This window comes from Canis lupus, chromosome 12 (assembly GCF_048164855.1).
Source record: "Canis lupus baileyi chromosome 12, mCanLup2.hap1, whole genome shotgun sequence".
In the NCBI taxonomy this organism is placed as follows: Eukaryota; Metazoa; Chordata; class Mammalia; order Carnivora; family Canidae; genus Canis; species Canis lupus.
In genome coordinates, this window is record NC_132849.1 from 34,108,611 (window position 1) to 34,126,004 (window position 17,394).

Sequence of the window (17,394 nt, forward strand, 5' to 3'; positions counted from 1 at the left end):
TTGTATTGCACAGTACAGGTCAAGAAAGCCAGAAAGGGTTGGTTTGATTCAGCAGCCCAGGGACAACAAAAGTCTGGCTGACCTCATGGTAGCAGGATGGCTGCCATAGCTCCAGGCCTCACATCTGTGCAGCAGCACACTGTCCAGCAGGGAGACAAGAAACTTCTTCTCTTAAACCAACTTCTATGACCAAAGGAATGTCATAAACTCTAAGGCCGTGATGATCTGAGCCATTCACTCTGGCAGAGCTCATGGCATAAGCCTGTTTGAGTTAGGCCAGGTGCAAACTGCATGGTTACCAAATAATGGGGGAGCAGCAAACCATTTTGGGAAGACATCTCCAGTGCCCGCTGTACATCAGCATAAGAAAATGCCATAAAAAAGGTGGAGTTGTTTCTTCCAATGAAAGCATCAAATGTATCCCAAAGCTACAGATTTTTTGGCTTTAATATCTAGCATTTTTAATTCTCCATTTTCCTGCCTCTCTTGGAGCAAATTGTAAAAGTTGACCAAGCTTTTTTTTTTTTTTTTTAAAGATTTATTTATTTATTTATTCATGAGAAACACAGAGAGAGAGAGAGAGAATGGCAGAGACACAGGCAGAGGGAGAAGCAGGCTCCATGCAAGGAGCCCGATGTGGGACTCGATCCCGGGTCTCCAGGATCACACCCTGGGCTGCAGGCGGCGCTAAACCGCTGCGCCACTGGGGCTGCCCTTGACCAAGCTTTAATATGCAGAACGCTACATAGAAGCCATTCTTCCAGATTTAATCTTCTCTTTAAATGAGATGTGATAGAGGAGACTTTTTATAATGACCCCATTTATTATATTGCAGAGCTGACATTGAGTGAACATTCTTAGAGCTGCATCAAGAAATTTTAGAAGTAGGGATCCCTGGGTGGCGCAGCGGTTTGGCGCCTGCCTTTGGCCCAGGGCGCGATCCTGGAGACCCGGGATCGAATCCCACGTCAGGCTCCCGGTGCATGGAGCCTGCTTCTCCCTCTGCCTGTGTCTCTGCCTCTCTCTCTCTCTCTGTGACTATCCTAAATAAATAAATAAAATATTAAAAAAAAAAAATTTTAGAAGTACTTCTAGAATAAAAATGTGTTAGTTTCTCCCCTCCTCCCACCATGGAGTTAAAATTACTACCAGAAATCTAAAATAATGACAGTCATCCGTGAGATGTTTCCCTTAGGAACCTTTCCTCCCTCATTGACCCAATCACGGCTTACGTTGCAACTTTCATTTTAGGTGGCTGAATTAGTAAAGGAACTGCGTTGCGAACTTGACCAGCTCCTCCAGGATAAGATTAAAAACCCAAGCATAGATCTGTGTACATGTCCGCGAGGATCTCGGATCATCAGCACAATTGTGAAACTTGTCACCACACAATAAAGACCAGTCTTAGGAGAGTGCTTGCTACTCCCCTGCTTCTTGCTTACTTGGGAAATAACAGCAGCACCTCTACCTCCAACCAAGCTCTGTGCTGGGGCTGCCCTGGAGGGGCCCAGGCACTGCCCACTAAGCTGAGACACCACGTTCCCTTAGAGGAGTTTCCCAGACAGTGTTGTTAACAGCTCAGGGGCACTCCCAGCACAATTTGGAGTGTCAATGTGAGGCAGTCTCAAAACCAGCTTGCTGTCTTTTTCTCTGTGACTATTCTGGGATAAATGAAATTCCTCTCCTAATACAAAAGTGAATGTTTAATACAATTCTGTTTTAATGTACGTATTTGTTTTCTCTTGCTTTTTCCTGGGGCAAGATAGGAGCATGGGGAGAAATACTGAATGTTTTATCTATCATAAAGGCTCATCTGAAAGAAGTTAGAACAGAGGACAAAAAAAAATCATGTGAACAAGAAAAATTGAGATTTCATTTTAAGGCTATGGGCTACAAAGTAAACTTAAACCTAATTTCTGAGGGATTTTTATTTTTACTCATTAAAAGTCGGCCTAAAAAAAACAACCTTGAAGAGCTCTTGTTATTAAATGCAAGCTGGTTTTAATACTTACCATTCTTGTTCAGAAAAGCAGAACAATCCAGGTGTCTTTGTTCTGTTTTCAGTTTTCCAATTAGGAATCTTTGCTCTCTCTTAGGAACATGCTCAGATCTAACGGCCACATTTCACGATACCCAAAGGGGAATTTTGATGGTATTCTCAGCCAACTTGGCATAGTCGAAGTAGAAAAGGTTGCCACACTAGTGTCAGATTTACAGCCATAAAAATATCTTCCATGAGACTGCTTATTTTCAGCTGCCACTTAGGTGAATGGGGAGCTAGCATTTTGGAAAACTATTAATACATTTACATTTTCTCTGGACATTTATCAGTGTGGCTGGAAGAATCCCGAAGAGCTGAATAGAAAAAATATTCTTGTGTTTGGCGCCCAGGTAGAGTCACTACAGATTTCATATTATGGATAGAATCCAAATTAGTCAGCAAACCCAATTCAGTGAAGGCTGTTCCCTTTTCAACATATTACTTCAAATGGTTAAGTTTTCAGAAAACCTCTCAGACTGTCCCAAATGGCTAGTGTCAAGTGTGTTGAAGCTTTGGCATGCTTGAAATGTTTAGACTCTAAGTAGTATTTTTAAAAGGCATTAACTCATGTCCTCACTTTAAGTAAAAAAACACGGATATGCATAGCACCCGCAGTATTCAAGTTCTAACTTGCTATTGAAACAAGGCTCATGTTACAGAACCGCTCAGGAGAAATGAAGGAGAAAACCGCACTAACCCTCTAAAACATTTCTTAAACCAGTTTTGACTCTTGGTGCTATAGTGGAGCTCGTGCTGGCTGCCCTAGCTGGAGCCATCTGCCCAAGTGGACCTGCAGCTTCAACACAAGTTTGCAGCAAAGCGTACAGCGGGGCGATAAACAACAGAACTTTCCATTAAAAGTGCTTCGAAATCGTTCCCCTCGAGGAAGTTATTCTTGGGCTGGTTACTTGCAGCCACATACAAATGCACAAGTCATTTCACAGATGTGCCAGAAAGATTGGAAAAGATTGGGAAGCCTTGATTGAAGACACTGAATAAGAAAATCCTCCCCCACCCCCAAAACTGAACTTCGTAAGCCCCCTCATTAAAATTATGAAATAAGTGAAACGGGATTACTTCTTCGCAATTGAAGATCAGAATGCAGTATAGCATTTCAAGGTGAAACCGGATGTCTAAACCCCAGAAAGATGGTAAGCACTTCATGTTAATTGTATGAAGAATTCTGTAAATGTTTCTTACCTATTTGTTTTACCTTTACTGGAATCTAGCTAGGAAACAATATTGGTAAAGTACTTGCTACAAAATTAGTCCCCTCGTGTTGTAGTCTGTGTAAGTGGGTTGTTCTCAGGAGATGAAAACAAGGTAAACATTCTTGCAAAGGTGGTCATAGGTTGGCAAAGCATTAGGTTGGTCTTCTTCCTACTTGAGTTCCATATCTGAATATTACAATTCAAACTCTCTGACAGGTAGTGAACTTTGGTCTTTATCCTCCCATTCTGTTATGTGAGCAGTTTAAATAATATGCCAAAGCACACAGCCTGTGGATCTGTAGGCATATATGGTAAATGTTCTTTTTCCTTTCTGGGCAATGGTTTGAATATATCCCTAAGAGGTTATCATAAAATAAGACCTTGTGAAAGTACTTTGTAAAATTAAAATGTAGCAAATGTAAGCAAATTGGGACCAAGGGTGTGGTTTTCAGATGCAGCCCAGGCTGGCTTTTTGAAAACTGCACTCTGTCTTGTTCTCTCAATTGCTGGGCTGAGGAGCTCAGGCGTCACATTCTTGACATTGTCCTTTGTGTGTCACCTAATTGCCACATAAATAAAGATCCCTGGGGGCAGCAGAATTATGTTCATGGTGCCATTGTACCTAAGCCTGTGTATATGCTGGTTCTTTCCTCCTAAGTCCTGCTAGAATTAGGCATAATTCCCAGGGTTTATTTTCTCCCAAAGGGGGGGGTGGGTAGAACTTGCTTAAAATATTTAGCCAGTTAATAAATACAGAGTGAGCTATTGTTTTCAGAAGTTAGATCTTAATCCTGAAACTGTGTCAGTATTTGAGTATTCACAGGACAGTGCCTCAGGTGGAAACACTGTATAAACAGCTCAGTCTATTGCCATAGCAGTCGTTTCAGACTGTTCCAGACTGTTCCAGAGTGACAGGCTTCTTCGTGTCTTTTTAGTCTCATGCATGTAAAGCTATGTAATGACTGTGTAAACCATTAACCACAGTGAGTCATTAACAGAAGAGACCTTTTTCTTGCCATTTATAAGTTATTATCCCTAAAGTGATTTATCAAAGAGATTGGTCTTAAATAGGATTTATAGCCAATCATTAATCTTCAAAGTGCTTTAAAATCTTAGATGTCTTAATAATTTGTTCTGTCAAAGAGCAGAGACAAGGAGTTCTGTTGGAGAATCACTCGCTTGATACTCTTTAGGAAAGATACAGGACAGCAGCCTAAACATGAACTTGTCCCCACAGACAGTTCAGCCTCTGCCCCATCTTTGCCCCTGGGGCCATCCCCGAGTCTACTCCTGAGTCGGTTCCAACCCAGCTGATTGAGTATATAAGCTAGGACACAGTGCCCCAGTGAGATAGCTACAGGAGAATGGCTTAGATTCATTCACTGATTTCCTACCTATATTTCAACTTTTTAGGAAAAAAACAAATTGCAACAAAGACAGTATAAGGGATTTGTTTGAAAAGGCAATTTCCCCAGTGGCGCCTGGGTGGCTCAGGTCATGATCTTGGGATGAGGAGATGGAGCCCCGTGTCGGGCTCCATGCTCATTGTGAAGTTCACTTGAGATTGTCTCTCTCTCTCTCCCTCTGCCCCTCCTCCCAATCATGGGTTCTCTCTCTCTCTCAACAAATAATCTTTAAAAAAGTAGGGGGCAACTTCCCATAAATACCAACAATGAAAATCAGTGTTTAGGATGATGATCCTGACATTATAAATAACGATATTCCTAAATATGGTGTAATTATATATTTAATAAATATTTTCAACAGAAGCATTTCAAACAGGTTTTTAAAATTATTATTCCTTATGCAGATTCCTGCATAATCCTTATAACACAGTTACTGCTACCTCCAACCTGGGTTTTACTGAAAATGGCCTAAAGGAGTTTATTTTCCTTCCATATTGAATGAACTTATTTTATGAAAGGGAGATTATCCATGGCCAATTTTCTTCTACAATGATTCAAGACAGGATAACATAGCCAAAAAGACTCATTTACTTCCTGAGAGTCCCCTTGTGGTAAGTTTTGCCTCATTCCATCCTTAACTTTCAAATGTATTAAAACAAAAGTTGTGTTAACCTTTCAAGTAAGACTGTATTTGTCCAGAGGTTGATAACTATAATACAGGATCTTATCATGTACAAAGACTATAAAGAAGTTTTCTCATAAGAGAAAATGTATATTTTACTTGTTTTAAACCAGTGGTTCTCAACTGGAAGCAATTTTGCCCACCAGGGGACATTTGGCAGTATCTTGGAGATGTCACCGCTGAATGGGGGATTGGGGTATACTCCCGGCATCTAGTGGTTAGAAGCCAGAGATGCTGCTAAATATCCTATAAGGCACAGGATCCGCCACCCCCCTCAACAAAAAATTATTCAGTTCAAATCATCAGTAGTGCCAAGGTGGAGAAAATCTAAACAAAATGAGATAGGTAACTACTTAAAAAGTCTATTAATTAGATATAAATTATGCCCATAGTTGTCTCTGAAAATTATGCCCAAATCAACTCTAATAAACATGTACTGTGTGCATAAAAGCTTATGAATCCATCATGTTGTTACCAAAATACAGTGCTTAATAATTTGAGGAAATTATATGTACAAATGGGAAAAACCATGCACACCCAGATGGGTAGGGATATATATATATTTTTTTTTAAGAGTTTATTTATTTGAGAGAGCAGCGAGAGAGAGCACAAGTGGGGGAAAGGGAGAAGCAAGCTCCCTGCTGAGCAGGAAGCCTGATGTGAGGCTCCATCCCAGGACCCTGGGATCATGACCTGAGCCAGAGGGAGATGCTCAACCAACTGAGTCACCCAGGTGCCCTGGGATATGTTTATTTTAAAAACATGTTCTACCATTAAATTTAGTTTTTATAAATATCACTTATTTTGAAAATGTTAAAAGTTAAAACATGGTTTTTGAAAATACAATTTGTATATGACATACTGCTAATGTTTTTCACTGCAAAACTCAAATTCTCCCGTGTAGGCCCACATTAAGATGTCTGAAATATGCACACCCTTACTTTATCTTTCTGTTATTTGAACAGAGTCCAACTTAGTAGACTTTGGCCGATATGGTATAACACAAATAGGGTTTTAAGAAGGGGGATGGGAGTATATAGCTCTCTAGGTAGATAACTGTAAAATGTTGAAATCTAACATGAAGTCTCATTGGGAACTGTAATTTCTAGGCTCAGTAACCCTTCTACAGTTTAAGCTGGAAAAAAAAAATCAGTTTGTTTTAGGACTTATTAGCAAGATTACCAGACTGAAAATCAAAGATATGTTATGCTCTTTAGAAGACAGATGTCCTTACAAATCAGGGGCCATGCTATATCATGGGCACCAAGGAACTATCCCATATGAGGAGGAAACTAATCCATTGACTATAGACGCAAAACAAACAATCTGTAATCATAGACGTTGCTGTTAATGCTACCCTTCTGTCTCTGAAATTCACCTGTGCACTTTCCCATTTAAACTCCAGCTGTCCCCATTATTTCTGGCCCATAAATCTTTATACCACCCTTTTCCATAGTAAGCATGGCTAAGACAGATTAATTGAAGCATGCAATCTGATTAGTTAAGAGGGAGGCTGATGGTCCAGTTTATAACTAATGTGTACTACATGGCTAGTTTGAGACTCATGCTGGGGTTGCAGACATTCATCCGACATTTATGCTCGTAATTTCAATATAACCAACATTTTAAGCAGGTGCTATGTGCCAGCCACCCTAGGAAGTCAGGATATAAACAGGAACAAAGGAGAAATAGGACAATAGAGAAATAAAGTTTCCTTGAATAAATTCAATCAGGAGCATAATTTACCCCCTGCAAGATCCTTTGAAGGTTCTAAAGAAACTAGATGGCTTATTTGTTGACATTAAAGGAAGGATACTAATGGCTTTAAGTCTTTTATTCTGCTTTTGAAAGATCTCATCTCATTCAGCAAGTACGTGTGCTTTTTTTTTTTTTTTAAGATTTTATTTATTGAGAGAGAGTGTGCAAGTGAGAGAGAGAGAGAAAGCATGAGCAGTGGGGAGGGGCAGAGGGATGGGGAGAGAGACAAACAGACTCCCTGCTGAGCAGAGAGCCTGCTGTGGGGCTTGATCCCAGGACCAACCCCAGGATCATGACCTAAAGCAATGCTTAACCGACTAAGCCACACAGGCACCCCTAGGTGTGCTTCTTTAAACACTGTAAGGGGAAGTAGGTGGAAGGAGAAAGGGGAGAAAAAAAAAAAAAAAACATTGTGAGGAAACCTCTGTATATCACCAAAGAAGTAGCTGTAGGGAATAAATGTATGGCTTACTCCCTCTTGAAAATGTATTTGAGGGTGCCTGGATGAATAATTTGGTTAAGCACCTGACTCTTGGTTTTGGCTCAGGTCATGATCTCATGGGTTGTTAGATAGAGCCCCACCTCAGGCTCTGTGCTCAGGGAGGAATCTGCTTGAGATTCTCTCCCTCTGCCCCTCCCGCCAATCATATGCGCTCTCCCTCTAAAATAAACAAATGTTTAAAATTAGAAAAAAGAAAGTCTATGTGAGGGCAGCCCGGGTGGCTCAGCGGTTTAGCGCCACCTTCAGCCCAGGGCCTGATCCTGGAGACCCCAGATCAAGTCCCACGTCGGGCTCCCTGCATGGAGCCTTCTTCTCCCTCTGCCTGTGTCTCTGCCTCTCTCTCTCTGTCTCTCTCTGTCTCTCATGAATAAATAAATAAAATATTTTTTAAAAAGTCTATGTGACCTTAAGTTAGGCAAAGAATTCTTAGCTACAAACACAAAAAGCATGATAGATAACAAAAAAAATTATAAATCATACTTAGCCAATTTCTTAAACTTCTGCAGTTCAAAAACATCGAGAAAATATAAGACAAGCCACAGACTGGGAGGAAATATTTGTAAATTATATTTTGATAAAGCACTTGTATCTAGAATTGTATATCTAGAAATATACGTTAAGACCTCTTACAACTCAAGTAGAAAACTCAGTTTTTAAAATGGGCAAAATACTTGAGTAAACATTTCACCAAGGATATACAAATGGGTTAATAAGCACATGAAAAGATGCTCAACCTCATTAGTCTTTAGAGAAATTCAAATGAAAACCACAGGGAGATACTACTTCATAACCTCTAGAATCACACATAATAACAGGTACTGATAAGGGTGCAGAGAAACTGGAGCCCTCATTACATTACTGATGGCACATAAAATGGTGTGGCTATATTAGAACATAGCTTGAGTTTCTTAAAAAGTTAAACATAATTTATCATATAATCCAGTGACTCCACTCCTAAGTTATTTCACAAGAGAAATGAAAATATATGTCCACACAAAGGTTTTTCACAAATATTCACAGCAGCATTATTCACAATAGCTCCAAACTGGGAACAATCCAAATATCCATGGTGACTGAATAAACAAAAAGGAGTATATTCACAATAGGATATTATCCAGTAATAAAAAGGAACCTGTGATACATGCTACAACATGCATGAATTTCAAAAACATAATGCTAAGTGAGAGAAGCTAGACACCAAGACCACATATGGTATGATTCCATTTATATGAAATGTACAGAAATGTAAAAGATACAGATACAAAAAATTAGTGGTTGCCTGGGACTGAGAGTGGGAATGGGAATTCATTGCAAATGAGAAACAGACTCTTGTGAGGATGGAAATGTTTAAAAAAATAAATAAAGGATTGTGGTGATGACTGCACAACTCTAAATGTAGTAAAGATCACTGATATCTATACTTCAAGTGGATGAATTTTATGGTATGTTAATAATACCTCTCAATAAAGTTCTTTTTAAAAATATATTGGGTGCCTGTGGTGCCTGGGTGGCTCAGTCGGTTAAGCCTCTGACTCTTGGTTTCAGCTCAAATCATGGTCTGAAGGTGGTGAGATTGAGCCCGACATAGGGCTCTGTGCTGGATGTAGAGCCTGCCTAAGATTCTCTCCTCTGCCCCCCATTACTGATGGCACATAAAATGTGCTCTAAAAATTTAAAAAAAAAAAAAATTTTGGTGCCTGGCTGGCTCAATCAAGCACACAACTCTTGACCTCAAGGTTGTTGAATTCAAGCCCCATGTTGGGTGTAGAGAGTACTTAAACACAAAATCTTTAAAAATAAATAAATAACCCAGCAATTGCACTGTTGGGGATTTACCCCAAAGATTCAGATGCAATGAAACGCCGGGACACCTGCACCCCGATGTTTCTAGCAGCAATGTCCACAATAGCCAAACTGTGGAAGGAGCCTCGGTGTCCATCGAAAGATGAATGGATAAAGAAGCTGTGGTTTATGTATACAATGGAATATTACTCAGCCATTAGAAACGACAAATACCCACCATTTGCTTCAACGTGGATGGAACTGGAGGGTATTATGCTGAGCGAAGTAAGTCAATCGGAGAAGGACAGTGTATGTTCTCATTCATTTGGGGAATATAAATAATAGTGAAAGGGAATATAAGGGAAGGGAAAAGAAATGTGTGGGAAATTATCAGAAAGGGAGACAATATAAAGACTCCTAACTCTGGGAAATGAACTAGGGGTGGTGGAAGGGGAGGAGGGCGGGGGGGGTGAATGGGTGACGGGCACTGAGGGGGACACTTGACGGGATGAGCACTGGGTGTTATTCTGTATGTTGGTAAATTGAACACCAATAAAAATTAATTTATTAAATAAAAAAATAAAAATAAATAAAAATTTGTTGTTAAGATACCTTTATTAAAAAAAATAGTGGGGCACCTGATGTCTCAGTCAGAAGAGCATGTGACTCTTGATCTCAAGGTCATGAGTTCAAGCCCCACACTGGATGTAGAAAGGAGTTAAAAAAAAAAAAAAAAGAACTTAGAAAAATAGTAACTTCACCGTGGAGAAACTTGACAACACCTTCACCAAATGATCAGTTAACATCACCAGAAATGGGACAAACCAGTTTTATGTGCCTCCCAATATGATTTATTGAAAATACACTATCATTTCCAGGGTATTCCTACCCAAAAACATCATACCAAATTACAACAAAAGGAAACATCAGACAAACTCAAATTGAGGGTCATTCCACAAAATAAATATCAATGTCCCATTAAATCAAAGAAAGACTGAGGAACTATTCCAGATTAAAGGAAGGGACATGACTGAACATGATACATTGTCCAAATTTTAAAACTCATTTTGTGGGGGTTTTTTGGTTTTTTGCAATACAGGACGTTGAGATTATATGGATAAAGTGTGTATTAAATCACAGCACTGTATCAATGTTACTATTCTGATTTTGATGGCTGTACTGTGGTTATTTAAGAGAATGTCATTTTTCCATCATGTCCATGATTTACTCTCAAACAGTTCAGGGGGATAAAATGAACACACACACATAGACAATACAAATGTGGTAAAATGTTAACATCTGCTGAGAGAAGAATATATGAGACTTGTTTGTTCTGTTCTTGCAAAGTTCCTATAAATCTGAAATTACATTAAAACAAGCTAAAAGCAGTGCATGTATGCTGTAGTTACATAATTAGTGTGTAATTGCATGGGAGTAAATATTAGAAATACAAATAGATTTGACAAAATGATAAGAATATGAGGTTTCCATGGCAGAGCCAGATCATTTACCCTCTTGGGCACTCAGGTTTTGTTCACAGGTGCATTGTTTAAACAATCGGAGGACTCAGTTGCCAAGAAACAGTCTCTCTCCCAGCTCACTAGCCTGACAGCAAACAAATCTACCAATACCAGTGCACCTGTCCTTGGACCAAGGCGCAATTTCCTACATGGCTTCTCTCATCTCAAGGTCTCCCCGTATTTTGCCAAAATCATTTCCACACTAAATTTCTTATTCTGCATCTCCTATTTGCTTTTCCAAGACATTCCAAGACTTGAACGAGGTCTTAGTCACAAGGAGAAAGGCTATGCACTAAATCCCTTTAGGATCATGGGAACTTTAAAGATGTGAAGGAAGGACTTTGTTTCCCCCAAAGTTCCTGAATTACTTTTGCAATCATGGCCCGAGACAGGTAGCATTACCATTATCTGGGAGTTTGTTAGAAATTCAAATGCCTGGGCCCCAACTTGGACCTACTGAGCCAGAGTCTGCTGGGGGTAGGGTCCTGCAATGTTTTAACAAGCTCTCTGGCTGATTCTGGTGCTTGCTCAAGTGTGAGGAGTGTGAGGCTACATCCTGTCATTAGACAACTAGGCAGAGAAATAGCTGTTACTGAGCTGCATTCAAAGACCCCCTAAAACCTGAATGTATTTTTTTAAGATTCTATTTATTCATGAGAGACATCGGAAGACGGAGGAGAAACAGGCTCATGCAGAGCCTGATGTGGGACTTGATCCCAGGACTCCAGGATCACAACCTGAGTGGAAGGCAGACGCTCAACCACTGAGCCACCCAGGCGTCCCTAAAACCTGAATATCTTGAAGTCTTTCTTCCAAAAGTTACCGCTTCTCTTTTCTTTTGAATAAGGGGCGTACGTGGGAACTGAAAGGGCTGTGTGCACAGATGATCCCTGAGGACAGACCAGGGAGCAGTGAGTGAGGCTGCCCTGTAGCAGCGCACATGGCCTATCCAGTTCCAAACTGCCTTGGAAGTCTGCTCCAAGCTCTGGCATATCAGGCTGCTTCAAGGATTTCCTAGGGCAGACTTTCTGTAAAGGGCTCTATTTTTCTGTAAATACAAGCCATATAGTTTGTCACAATATTCAAATCTGCCATCATGACTCAAAAACAGGCACGGAAGATACGTAAACTGGTGGGTACGCTGTGTGCCAGTAAAGCCTACCAAATAGAGGCAGCAGGCTGCATTCGCCCCAACGTCTCAAAGTCTGCTGACCCGTGTCCTCGGGAATCAGAGGCCTGGGGTTCTAATCTGATGTGAAAACCCCGAGGTCACTCTAGACCTGCCCCTGAGAACACCCTCAAATGACAATCTGAGATACCGCCCTAGGTTTCTAGGCCAGAAACCTCCATATCGAGCCCTAGCCCCTGCCTGGCTTCCACGGGGTAGGGCCAGCTCTGGTGAAGCATGTTCCTGCATCTCTCCCTCCAGGAAAGCCTGACCCGGGAATGCGGTACGGGCAGAAAGCAGCATGGGCCGAAAGCCTTGGTCAAATCCACCAAGCACAGGAACCACGTTTCAGTTCAGCGCAAAATACTCGTGATGCTTACCTTTTTTTTTTTTTTAGAGGTATCAGCCAGTGCTCACTTTGAAAGGCTTTAAAAGTTATATAGCTTATGTGTTAAGATTTTACAAGTAGTTGAAACTTTCAAGCTTCAAACAAAAAAGCACATATTCCGCTATATTCTGATTCAAAAGCTATTTCATCCTTACACAATAAATAATTATTTTAAAATGGACACATCCAGTTAGTGCAAGGGACTTAACAAGACATCTTATATTGAATCAAACGTGTTGCATTTCTTTCAAATACATTTCTTGCCTAACAAAACCCGAGGTGTGCTGCCACCTGTGCAGAGTCTTGCAATTCTAATGTTCTTGTGCTATTGTTTCATGTGATGCTATCCCTGCCATAGTTCCCTTATTTATTAGCACTCATAATCCACATCTTTGATTTTACCAAAACAATGGAGAACACAAACACAAACACACAAACACACTTGTGTGCCTCTGAAATCTTGTAATATCATGGATTTAACATTCAAAACATTTTATGAAGGAATAAAAACGAAGTGTTATTTCAGTCGATGCATCCATAGGTCTTGGCCTCTCATTGGGAAGCTGCAAGATGTCCTTGAATAAGATCCTGAACACGGGACAGAATAATCTCATTAGGACTGCTGCAATTTTCTGGACCATAGGGTGGTTCTATTGTCAGAACCCCAGCCACACACAAAGTCCTTCGTGAATCTCCCTGCTCAGTGATGGGGATGTGGTTCTTCTCGAGCCATTTCTTTAGGCTGTTCTTTCTCTTCTCCAGATCCTCAGGGCTGTAGGCCTTGCAGTCTCCAGACATGAACAAATGTTTCAGCTTCTCTCTCACTCCATGGTCCCCTTCGTTCACAGTTTCAACAGTCTGCACAGCATGGCCCATAATTCCAGTCACAGACATGCTGCCATCTTCCAGGAAGTTCACCAGGACAATACTTCGGAGGGAAAGTTAAGTTCAGAGCAGATTTGCAAAAGAAAAACCCAAAGGCCCATAAAACTGTGGAAGAAGCAATGGAATGAGAGGCATCACCAGCCCCAATAGGCAATTACAAATAGGAAATAAGAACTTCCCTGTTTAAAATTAATCCCCTCACTACCAAACGTTTATAAATACTCATTCAATAAGTATTCACTGGGCAGCCTGGGTGGCTCAGTGGTTTAGAGCCGCCTTCAAACCAGGGCGTGATCCTGGAGACCTAGGATCGAGTCCCACATCAGGCTCCCTGCATGGAGCCTGCTTCTCCCTCTGCCTGTGTCTCTGACTTTCTCTCTCTCCTCTCTCTCCCTGTGTCTCTCATGAATAAATAAATCTTAAAAAAAAAAAGAAGTATTCACTGAGAATCCTACATATCTAGACTTTTTTGTCTAGCCTAAAACCAATCATTGGGGGATGCAGTTAAAGCACTGAAGAATTATAAATGGCTTAAATGTGTATCAGAAAGAAAGAAAGGGTACAGACTTAATTTTAGAGTTAAACAACCTGAAGAACTCGCATTCAAAGCAGACCAAAGAAAATAACAAAGCACAAAATTGACGAAATAGAAAACAAAAGAGTTAATAACATGATCATCAAAGCCAAATGTTGGTTCTTAAAACATGTAAAATTCACAAAACTCAGGCAAGATTAATTAGAACAGGAAAAAAAAGACACATACAAATAATGTTAGAAAGAAGGTAGCAAAGATTGGCAGTTTAAAGTATCAGGAACAAATTTATGCCAATAGTCTCGAAAACTAAAACAGAAAACTTCCTAGAAAATATAAATTTCTACTTCTGAGAAAATATAAATTTCTACTTCCCGTGGAGGGGGGGGAAAAAGGCCCAATTTTACCAACAAATTATATACAATTTTCAAAGTTTAAACATTTTTTCTAAGATTTTATTTTTAATTAATCTCCACACCCAATCGGAGCTTGAACTCACAATCCCAAAATCAAGAGTTGCATGCTCTACCGACTAAGCCAGCCAGGCACCCCAAGGTTCAAACATTTCTTTTTTTTTTGTTTTTTTTTTGTTTTGTTTTGTTTTTTTTTGGTTCAAACATTTCTGACCTGACCAAATTCTTGTAGACACTTTAAAAGGACTGTACCTTAACTCGTTTAATAAGGCTAATATAATCTTGATACCAAAAGCAGAGAAGATGATTAAAAATATAAAAACTACAAGCTAATCTCACTCATCAATACAAATGCAAAACTCCTAACTAAACAAAATATATGATGTGATGTGAATTTCACTTGTGTGGTCCTCTTCCCAAAGTCTATAATCCCAGGCTATTTATGAGAAACCATCACACAAATCCAAGTTGAGAGATGTTCTACGAAATACCTCACCAGAACTCTTCAAAAGTGTCAATGTCATGAAAAACATGGAATAACTGAGAAATTGTCACAGTTCAGAGGAGACTAAGGACACAAGACGATTAAATGTTATATGGGATCCTACATTGGATCCTGGAACAGAAAAAGGCAAACAATTAGTGGAAAAACTGTTAAAAGCCAAATGATTGCAGTTTAGTTAATGTAATTTTAGTTCTGAGGAATGTACCATGGTTGGGTAAGATGCCAACAATTAGGGGAGGCTGGGTAGATGGGTCCTCTCTGCACTCTTTTCTGTAAATCTAAAATCATTCCAAAATAAAGCGTGTGTCTGTGTATCACCACCTTTAAAGTAGTCATGCAAAAAACAAATCTGATCCTAATCAAACCTCTAGATATGAATACCAGTTTATAGGAAATATGGAGGCTAAGAGACCATGTTAAACTACACCATGATAATACAATAAGCTAAATCCAGAATGTGTTCAATTCTGTAAGACAAATGATTCCATTTCTTCAACAAATAAATGACACAGAAAACTAAAAAAAGAGAAAGTGCAAAGTCCTAGCTTAAGATACTTAGACCGCATTAATAAACCAATTAAAGAGATATTTTGAGACAACCAGGCAAACCTAAAAACAGACTGTTAATAATAAAGTTATTATTACTTTTGCTTAGTATTATGTTGTTGTGGTCGTTAAAAAGTCCTCATCTGCTAAAAGATAAAAAGGTATTTGTGAACAAAAGTATGCATCTGCAACTGGCTTAAAGATATTTAGAAGGGGAAAGTAAGGCTAGTGTCTGTTAAACTATTCTCTCTACATTCATGGATGTTTGAGATTTTCTAATAAAAATGTAGTAATAAGTGTTTCCCTTCTACAAACCTGGCTGGTCTGCCAAGGTAATCCATTGTTAGAACAACACTTGGATTCAAAGGCAATACAGTTCTTAGGTGTGAATAACTAGCCTTTCATTTATCTACTTCCTTAAATTGGACATGACATATGGGCCGCACAGAGGGGTGTCATCAGGATTTCAGGGAAGGAGGACCCATACTCACTTGGCAGAAACGGGGTCTGTGGTTAAAACCCATCCTTTATATTCCTTCTCACTGGCTGTCACTCTGACTTCTTTGTACGTGTAATCTTGCCATTCTAAGGGGCCTTTCTTCATCCATTCATTCATGGCTGATCTAAAAGCATCACCAGTTCGGGTTAACATAGATGTTCCACTCAAGCAATGCCTTGCCCCTAATCTCCATCCTACAGATAGAGCGCATCTGTGATTTGCCTCACGGTCCCTAACAGGAAAATAGCTTATCAGCTATTTCACAACCCAGTCTGAAAACTAAGGAGACCCCGGGTTGCCACGGGGCCCAGCCTCGGGTAACTCATCTGGCTTCCTCGTTCTGGCCCATCCCCCACTGCCATGCGCGATCGCCTTCACCCCGGCTTCGAACTCCGGTCGGCAGGGGCTCAAACAAACAATTTAACTCTGCTCTCCTGCGATCAAAGGAGCTCACCCATCACCGTCAGCCACAACTGAGAAAGAAAACGTTGACACCCACCCACTAGCGCTCTCTAGCTGTTTCTCCGCTGGATTTGACCATTTCCTAGTAGTCCGGAGGCTGCACCAACCCGGGGGCAGCAGCAAAGGCTCTAGAGCGAGGCACATTCCGTAGCCCCGCTTGCAGCTGCATGACGCTTAGAACGGTGCTCAAACCTGGTGCTACTTAATCGTTTAAACCCACAAACGAGAGAAATACCAGGTAGAACTCCCAGCAGCGCCGAGCACGCAGCAACCACGCGGAGAGGAAGGAGGCACTCCGGCCCCGCCCACCTGAGCCCCGCCCACCTGAGCCCAGCGTGCTTTGCGCCGCAACGTCACTTCCTTCCCCCAGAATTCTCTGCTTTGTAGTCCTTGGTCATACCTAGAGGTCTGAGAGGCGCCAAGTGTGGGGGAATAAAGGCCAGGTGCGGGGTGCCGGCAGCGCCTGAGGTGGTTTTTTTTTTTTTTTTTTTTTTATAAGATTTATTCATTCATTCATGAGAGACAGAGAGAGAGACACACACACAGGCAGAGGGAGAAGCAGGCTCCACGCAGGGAGCCCGACGCGGGACCGATCCCGGGACTCCAGGACCACGCCCTGGGCCAAAGGCAGGCGCTAAACCGCTGCGCCACCCACCTGAGGTTTTTGTATGGTGATAATAAGGCTCCTTGTTCCCCTAGAACCATCCCTCTTCGTTCTCACGATGGACATTTCAACCTTTTTTTTTTTTTTTCAACCTTTTGTTTTTAAAGAGGAGACGTCTCCTTCCAGTTTCTCGTTGACAGTATTCCTGGAAATGAAAGTGCTTTGGAGAAGAGCGATAGAGGCAAGATCTTTGGTTGGTTGGTTGGTGTAAGGCAATTAATACGTCTGCTCCTTTGGGATGTGCCCTTGCTACAGTCCTACTGAAGGTACAGAAGCCAGAAACAAAAAGCACAGGATTGGCATGAATTCCACCTAGCAGACCACTGACTAGTGCCCTACTCACTAGGAAAGACCCGGCCTCTCCTCTAACTCCTCACCCAACCGCCCCCTCCCCGTGGAAAAGTGCAAAAGACTCGCTTCTGCCGCAGAT

The 17,394-nt window shown here is 40.9% G+C and overlaps 3 protein-coding genes across 16 annotated transcripts in view; 1 reads left to right on the forward strand and 2 right to left on the reverse strand.

Moving 5' to 3' along the window:
* DHX57 (DExH-box helicase 57) overlaps positions 1-7,796 on the forward strand; it is a 62,467-nt gene extending 54,671 nt beyond the window's left edge. For 6 of the 7 annotated variants that reach the window (XM_072770457.1, XM_072770458.1, XM_072770460.1 and 3 more), the window contains one exon: positions 1,252-7,796. In XM_072770457.1, coding sequence (XP_072626558.1) covers positions 1,252-1,395 — 144 coding nt within the window. In that variant the 3' untranslated portion in view covers positions 1,396-7,796. The remainder of the gene's footprint in view (positions 1-1,251) is intronic. The other variant, XR_012004499.1, reaches the window with a different exon arrangement.
* Positions 1-17,394, reverse strand: part of LOC140601489 (tetratricopeptide repeat protein 39B-like) — a 55,529-nt gene that overhangs the window by 12,252 nt on the left and 25,883 nt on the right. For 3 of the 7 annotated variants that reach the window (XM_072770473.1, XM_072770471.1, XM_072770472.1), the window contains one exon: positions 10,211-13,448. The exons of the other annotated variants lie outside the window; for them this stretch is intronic. The gene's annotated coding sequence lies outside the window, so the exon portion shown is untranslated. Of the gene's footprint in view, positions 1-10,210; positions 13,449-17,394 lie in introns of those variants that run through there. 7 annotated transcript variants of the gene reach the window in all.
* GEMIN6 (gem nuclear organelle associated protein 6) lies at positions 10,211-16,635 on the reverse strand. Of its 2 annotated transcripts, none has more exons than XM_072770487.1 (3): positions 16,536-16,635; positions 15,831-15,962; positions 10,211-13,386 (listed from the first exon to the last, which is right to left on the reverse strand). In XM_072770487.1, the coding sequence occupies exons 2-3, from the start codon at positions 15,953-15,955 to the stop codon at positions 13,011-13,013; spliced, it is 501 nt and encodes a 166-aa protein (XP_072626588.1). In that variant the 5' UTR covers positions 15,956-15,962; positions 16,536-16,635; the 3' UTR covers positions 10,211-13,010. The 2 variants fall into 2 exon arrangements, with proteins under 2 accessions (XP_072626588.1, XP_072626587.1); XM_072770486.1 differs by having other exon boundaries at positions 16,338-16,625.